The sequence below is a fragment of the Mastigoproctus giganteus genome, chromosome 3 (assembly GCF_048544385.1).
Source record: "Mastigoproctus giganteus isolate SK-2022 chromosome 3, ASM4854438v1, whole genome shotgun sequence".
Lineage (NCBI taxonomy): Eukaryota > Metazoa > Arthropoda > Arachnida > Uropygi > Thelyphonidae > Mastigoproctus > Mastigoproctus giganteus.
The window spans coordinates 220,852,359-220,860,596 of NC_143577.1; the positions used below are offsets into that span (position 1 = coordinate 220,852,359).

Here is an 8,238-nt window from a genome sequence, read left to right on the forward strand (position 1 = left end):
CTGTATACAGCTTCAAAATCTGTATTCGCATCTGAGTTCCAAAGTATTTCAAGATCGCCACCTCCAGCTCACAAGAAATCGACCTACAGTAGTATTATATTCAACCACTAGGAAAACCCCAATTTTCCCAATTAGAAACGCTAATCCTGCCAGAGTTCATGTGGTGCACTCACATTCAAATCTAGCCATACGAATTTGAATGTGACTGCAATTTGTACAGTAGTCTTCCATGTGCAACAGTATCAAAACCTTTCCTAAAATTGTTGGAATCATATGAACCCGTGATTCCAACAACCAAGTTCTCAGAATTCCAGCTGAGCACGGGTCTTTTGTGATTTTACTAGGTTGTCAGTTTTCTATTGTCTTAAAAATCTCTTTGGACTGCTAAGCCAAAGTTATAAAAGCAAGGTAACCACCGCATACTGTTCAAATGCATCTTACAGAATTCAGTTTCATCATTCGGGAACCAACCCACTCTTATTGTTTTTATTTTTAACAAAGAAACATGGCACGGATATTGACAACCACAACTGTTATAAGACGCTGTTGCCAATTTTTTTAACTCGCGGCCTTCTGGTCAAATATCAAAATTGAATACGAGGATTTCTCAATTTTCAATATTAGGGGAGTTTGTGGTCAAGATTTAGGGAAGCAATTTCCTCCCATAACAACAATCTGTTAGACAAACCCATCTCATCATTCACGTGAGAAATCAAATGCTCTCCACTGACAATCTTTTTCTTTAGGTCATCACCAAACGTTCCACCAATGTGGTATCTATTTCCAATAGACTTTATGCCAACTTTCGCTTGAGCCGCTACAAAACCGGTGATATAAACATCATCCAGGCGAAAAAAAGGTACTGAGAATGAAGCGTTGTACAGGGATTCAATGACCTCTGGCGACATTACATAAGCTACTCCAGAGCAGAAAGATGGATATACGTTGCTCTGATATTCATCTCTACTTATATACCACTTGGAATTTTTGTTTCGTATAACTCCAGGTCTTCTAAATTCACAACATAATAGATTTTTTCCAAGTTTCTCAGAGCCAAACATGCTGCGCAGTAGGTCAAACAATTTGAATATATTAATCAACATATCATCGTCGCTTTTCAAAACATAAGTGTAATTAGAGCAGTGGTCGAGAACCCATTTCATCGATGCAAGAGCCTTATAGGTCAGATTTCGATAAGTGTCCAGAAAATCGAACTGGACAATGTCACCAAATGCTCGCTTTTCTTGGTCAATCGATTTTTGAACTTGAGTATCTTTCGTCAGGCCCATTACAAACACTGTGGCAAAGTCGAATCTGTCCATCATTTCAGGATGGCTCCAAGTGGACCGAATTATTCTTCTGTGGACAAAGTGATTGGTGGCAGAATGAATGTACGTTACTACAGATGGTGGAATGTTTCTACGTCGGCAAGTTTCGGAAACATTAAAGTGAGTTACTTTGGCACATCTTGATACATGCCGGAAGTTGATCACTGAAGTGACATATCGTTTAATATTATTATCCCAGTTTAAAACAGAAAGGACGATAATAATCACGAGAAAGAGCAGAATCATCCTTCGGAAATTACGACCCATGTCTTTCGTTCTTCGATTCTGAAATTAAAAGAGAATAATGATAATTAGTTTCGTGAGTGTGTATTGATTAAAACATGCATTTGAGTAGAATATGCGCATGTAATTATTTAATTTAAGCTAGAAGGCAAGAATAAACCACTTTAAACAATTAAAAACGCCTGTGATGAAAAAATTATTAAAGATTTATACATACAAATATAAACAAAATATAATATGCATCTCGAAGCTAGTCAGGGACTCAAGACTGCAGCAATCTACCAACTGATGCACACCCGATTCGAGCCTCAAAACAGAAAAACCAAGTGCAAACTACTCTGGTTAAAAAGGACATTGTTATTTTAGGAGGCTCCATTGTCAGGGAAACGGGGAATATTTTTATAATAAGGATAGGTGGAGTAGAAACAGGGTATGTCTTCTGGGAGCAACTATTGATGATGTCACCAACAGATTGTCAGATTTTAAAGGGGGTAAAGAGAATATTATTATTCATGTGGGGACTAATGATATTAAACGTACACGATCTGACAATTTGTTGGAAAACTACAGGACCAGGCTAGGAAAATGCCGCGAGCTAGGTCACAATGTCTATGTGTCTGCAATTCTGCCCAGACACGATAAGAAGGATTATATATTAAAAGCTTTGTGGATTAACTCAAGATCTGAAGGAATCTGCAAGGCTTTAGGGGGGAAATTTCTATCAGCATGGCCCACACTTGTAGGTAGAAGGAATTTGTTTTGTAGAGACGGGATACACTTAAACAAAGGTGGTGCAAAAGTTTTTGCCAGTATTATTGGGGATACCTTAAAGGTTCAGGGAAATTGCTAGTTAGGGGGGATGTGGGTAATACTGGCACGCGTCTGTCTGATAATATTGGTCAACTGTTGCACATACCTCAAGAGTTCTTATCTGTTTTCCGAACTGGACATATTATCTAAATGTTCTGGGGCAGAAACGTTCAAAGTGAGCAGGGAAGGGAGCATAAAGACATCAAGGGTTGTGTTAGGATTGTTAAATATACAAGAACAGTAAGTCTTAATTGTTAATATAGTAATGTTATGCCAATAAAATGAGCAAATTCCAACTGATGGTTAAAACAAGTATCGCGAACATAATAGGGCTTGCGGAAACGTGGTGCCACCCGGAAATTGGGGATGAAGAGTTTCAATACGGCTTGTATAATGTATTTAGGAAGGATAGGGTAGACAGAAGGGGTTTAGATAGAAGATAGCTTTCCCGGATTCAGATGTTTCACACGCTAGTATAGAATCTGTATGGTATAAGATAGTTCGAAACAAAGGTATAATGCGAGTAGGAGTAATCTACAGACCAGGTGATTGTGAAGATTATGACGGGATACGTGCGCAAAGCCTCTACATGCAAATGGAATGGGCAAGTAAACGTCAATGTCTCGTTATGAGTGATTTCATTTTGCGTATAATTGATTGGAATAAATGGGAAGGAAACTCGACATGGGGAACAAAATTTTTAAATCAAGTAGATTACTGTTATTTGTATCAACATGTCAGGGAAAGTACTAGAGAAAAGAATATCCTAGACCTCATCATCAGACATGAATCAGATGACATAACAGGGTTGACAGTAGAGGAACCAGTAGCAGGAAGTGATCACGGAGTTCTACGGTGGATGATGACGAGAGAGGTAGCAGAAGTAAAAGGCAAAGGAATGGGTTTTAATTTCAGAAAAGGAAATTACGATGCCTTAAGATACTACATGGCCTCTATTAACTGGGTAGATATCGCGCAGAGAATGAATACAATTGAACTGTGGTACGCTTTTAAAACATTAATCACAGATGCTTTGAATGCGTATATACCATTAAAAAAATACTCCACGAGAAGAGTTCCAAGTTGGATGAATAGTGAAGTTGCCACATTACTTGAGCAGAAAAAGGTGGCATGGAAACGTTACAGAGCAATAAAAAGTACTGAAGCCTATAACAGCTACAAGGTGATGTGTAATAGAGCCACAGAAAAGGTTCGACAGGCAAAGGCAGTTTATGAGAAATCACTAGCAAACAGAGCAAAGAGGGGGGATAAAGAATTCTTCACATATATAAATGCCAAGAAGAGCAGGACAAACCAGATCGGACCTTTACGTAAGGGAAAGGGGATAGTATTAAATACACCAGCTGCCGTTGCAGATGAACTCAACGGTTATTTTGCATCGATATTTACAAATGAAAAGCCTTTTGTGGCAAAGGGAAATTGTGGGAGCGAAGTTAAAAAATATGTAATTAATGATATTGAAATTTCGTAAGATTATTTAATGAAAAAACGTTCGAGCCTACAGACCAGTAAGGCTCCTGAAGTTGATGGAATATACCCCATAATCTTAAGAGAGGCGGCAAGCGAGTGCATTGAACCATTGAGGCTAATTATGCGAGCATCACTAGACTCTGGAGAGATTCCCTTGGATTGGAAAAGTGCAAATGTATCTCCCATACATAAGGGTGGCTCTAAAAGTGAAGTGGGAAATTATCGCCCTGTCAGTCTGACTTCAGTAGTAGGGAAAATCATGGAGGCAATGATCAAGGGTGGAATTCAGGATCATTTGGATCGAATTGAAATTCTCAAGGATACTCAGCATGGTTTTGTAAAGAAAAAATCATGTTTAACAAAGTTGGTTTGCTATTTTGAAAAGATTACTCACGAGCTGGTTGTTGTTGTTGTTATTTGGTTTTTAGGAGCATTAACAACTAAGGCCATATTGCTCCGTGATAAAGCGGTGGTCATTCCCTGACTTTCCGCAACCTCCGTATTTGGTGGTGACACGTGCGAACCCCGGTATAATCAAGAAGCGTGTGCTACGCAATGCTGCTCCTTCCCACCTGCCTACGGAGACGCCTCACGAGCTGGATTTAGGGAATAATTTCGACATTGTTTATTTAGATTTCAGCAAATCTTTTGACTCAGTCCCACATGAGCTGTTGCTTTATAAGATGGCGCAGGTTGGAATCACTGGGAAAATCCTTAGATGGATAGCAGGATGGCTCGGGGCAGGAGGCAGAGGATTGTGATAAATGGCTATTCCTCAGATTGGGTTGATGTAAGAAGTGGGGTTCCCCAAGGATCAGTATTAGGACCACTGTTGATTTTAATTTTCATAAACGACATCGATGAAGGAATAGAGGGCGTGATGTCTACATTTTCAGATGATGTTAAAATTGGTAGAGTAGTTAATGATCACTGTCAAGCTGAGCTTCTTCAGAAAGATCTAGATAGACTTCAGGAATGATCAGAAAAATGGCAGCTATGCTTTAATCCCAAAAAGTGTAAGGTATTACACCTGGGAAACAGTAATCCCAAAAAAAACTTATTCACTTGGTGGAGTTCAACTAAACCCAGTACTGGAGGAAAGGGACTTGGGTGTTACGATACGGTCAGACATGAAATTCTCTGAGCATTGTAAACATGTTGCAAGGAAGACCCATGGTGTCCTATCGATGATCTATCGAACTTTTGCAAGTAGAGATAGGGACGTGATAATCCCATTATATAAGGCTTATGTTAGACCACACTTGGAATACTGTGTTCAAGTATGGAGACCGCACCTAAAGAAAGACATCGAGCTTCTTGAAAGGGTGCAAAGAAGGGTAACTCGCCTGGTGAGATCGGCAAAAGGGCGTCCTTATGAAGAAAGGCTTCGAATATGTGGGTTGCAGAGTTTGGAAACTAGACACCTTAGAGGAGATTTGATTGAGGTGTTTAAGGCTCTGAGAGGCATCAGTAAAACGAATGAGGACGAAATTTTCAAGATTATAAATGATGCTAGAACTAGGGTTAGGAATCCACGTTACGGAGGGAGATGGTTAGATTGGACTGCAGGAAGTTTTATTTTAGCCAGAGAGTTATAAATTTCCGGAATAAATTGCCTACATGGGTGGTATAGGCCGATAGTTTGGGGAAATTCAAAGGTCATCTGGATAGGACCTTCGGATCACGGAAGCGCATAGGCTGGTAGGATTAATTTCCTTTCCTTTTATTAATTATTACTATTTATTTAATTTTATTTATTTTTTTTAATCATTGTTTTATTCAGTTTTTTTTTTTTTTTTTTTTTTTTTTTTTTTTTGGCTGGTGCAGCCTATGGGTTCTGGAATTATAGTACACAGAGTTAGATAGAATCAAGGATATGGGGAACATACACTCTCGCCTAAAAGTTTGGTATCAAATGGTGCGACAACAGTTTTCGTTAATTGTTTTGAAATTAGCTCTGAAAATATAAAGTTTAATATATACTGCCTTACACAGAAGAATTCTGGCATTCTGGAGATTAATTTTATAACAGTGTCTTGACTAACATTATTCCAAGCGATCTGCAAGATTCTCTGGTAAATTTTGGGAAGAAGGGCAGACTTCACGGACTTGACAGTCTAGATGATCCTATAAAAGGTTTATGTCAGGCGACTGGGGCAGCCACACCATAATTTGCAATACTGTTGTTTCTTTGCTAGACAGTCCCTGCTTCAAGTTATTCTCTTGTTGTAATATAAAATTTCTTCCACAAAGTCGAAGTCCATTTTGTTCAATAATGTTATTTTAGCCTTCTTTTATCAAAATTCCTTCAATTCTGAAGATGTCACCCACTGCACAAAAACAGAAGAAACCGCAGGTCATGATGGAAACACTACCGTGCTTCACTTTAGGCGCTAAACAACGTGGCACCTTTTCTTCAGTTGATCGTCTCACATAAACTCTATGCTTGGATTCAAAAGTCTCAAATTTGGATTCATCCGTCCACGGTACGTTTTTCTACTCCTCGAATGCCCAATTTTGATGGCTCCTAGCCAACCGTTTCTTTCGATTTTCTTGTTTTAAAGAGGATTTGCGGACCTCTAGACAACCATGAAGTCCTACTTTTTAAGACGAAGTTTTCCAGCGGATATAGACACAGAGTTTCTCCGTTCCTATTGAACTCGACTCTGATTTCAGGTGCAGAAAGTCGTCGATTGCTTTTAGAAATCAGTGTTTTGGTCTTATCTTATGCTTCCGTTGTAATGCGCGGTCGTCGTGGATTGTTCTTTAAACTGCCAGTCTCCTTGAATCTTCGACTGGTAGTTTGTACTCCTTTAAATGAAACCACAAGTTTTATGACAATACTTCTCATGATATAACTTTCTTTTACCACAGTTGTAATAGCATTTCTTCTTTCAACACATATTTCCTTATTTCTTGCCATGTTTATCAAGAAAGACACAAATAGTGCACCAAATACTCTTTTTGAATGATGGGTGTTTGATTTTATAAACTACAGCTCTTTCGTCTCAATTTATATTATTGCAAAACACTCCAGACTCATCTACAGGGGGTCTCAAAAATATTGGTACAAATGTTTGGGGGAGGTAGGTAACAGCTAAAGGAATGTGAATCGCATAGGAACCCATAACCGGAAACGTCACGGGAAAGTAGTAGCAGAGGCACAAGAAGCAGAAATGACACAAGACAGTAATTAGTGGCAAACATTTATTTGACATAATATTAACAATGGAGTACAAGATGGATGCATTTCATGATGTTACAACAGATGCCACAAGTTTCCACCATGAGACGCGATGCATGTGTGACACCGACGCAGCATGAATTGGCGGACACGATCGAACACACCTGGAGTTTCTTGGACAATAGCAGCAGCGGAGACGAGTCTCGCCACGAGATCCCTTTCCGACTCCACAGGCGATTCATACACGATAGATTTGAGGGCCCCCCCCCACAGAAAGAAATTAAGGCTCGATAAAGCAGGTGAGCGTAGGGGGCCAGGCAACGGGTCCACCACTGCCAATCCATCGACGCCCAAAACGCCTGTTCAAATGGTCACGAACACACTTTCCATAATGGGCAGGTGCCCCGTCATGTTGAAACCAAAGATGCGTCTCACATTTTCTGGAACATCGTCGAGTAACCCTGGTAGAACTTATTCAAGAAAGATCCGATATTTAGCGGAGTTCATGCGGGATGGTAACAGGTATGGGCCGACTAAGCAGTCACCGACCATACCTGCTCACACATTTATTGTGAAGCGATGTTGTGCTGCATAGGAGCGCACACCGTGTGGGTTGTCGTGATTCCACACATGAGCATTGTGCTGATTCAATAAGCCTTCCCGAGTGAAATAAGCTTCATCCGTGAACAAAACAGCTGGAAAATTCAAGTCTTGAACACTTTCTTGGAGAAACCACTGCGGAAAAGCCACACGTGCAGGATGATCTTTGGGGAGCAGTAACTGAACCCCTTGGAGATGAAAGGGGTGTAAGGAATCTTCGTGCCAGACACGCTGTACACTGCCACGAGACACTTCGAAGGCAGAGGCAACGGCACGTGTGCTTGTAGTCGGATTATTCTGGACAGCATTCAACACACTTTCTTCCATGGCGGTAGTTCGCGTCGAACGTGGTCTGCCCGCACTACTCCTGTACTTCTAAATGACCCATAATCGCACAAATTTTAATGCGGTGGTCCGGTACATGTCTGTCTGGGAAGCGTTCTCCATAAATTCGTTGAGCGGCTCGTCCATTGCCCTCTACTAATCCATACACTAGGTGCACGTCTGCAAGCTCACAATTCGTATATTGATGCATGCTCTTCGTGCGGCGACTACTGCTTGAATGAGTAAACCAGAAATTTT

At 40.3% G+C, this 8,238-nt stretch overlaps 1 protein-coding gene across 1 annotated transcript; it reads right to left on the reverse strand.

Annotated features, from left to right (window-relative positions):
* Positions 1–620: 620 nt before the first annotated feature.
* Positions 621–6,795, reverse strand: LOC150088756 (beta-1,3-galactosyltransferase 5-like). Its single transcript, XM_090370312.1, has 2 exons — positions 6,742–6,795; positions 621–1,613 (listed from the first exon to the last, which is right to left on the reverse strand). Exons 1-2 carry the CDS (start codon positions 6,793–6,795, stop codon positions 621–623), a joined length of 1,047 nt encoding a protein of 348 aa, XP_090226438.1.
* Between the last annotated feature and the right edge of the window lie 1,443 nt (positions 6,796–8,238).

Bases quoted from the DNA above. Each gene is read 5' to 3' on its own strand.
- LOC150088756 (XM_090370312.1), bottom strand. From the start codon at position 6,795: ATGGCAAGAAATAAGGAAATATGTGTTGAAAGAAGAAATGCTATTACA. The intron at 1,614-6,741 runs GTAAAAGAAAGT...TTTTAATTTCAG, and splicing joins GAAATGCTATTACAACTGTG to AATCGAAGAACGAAAGACAT.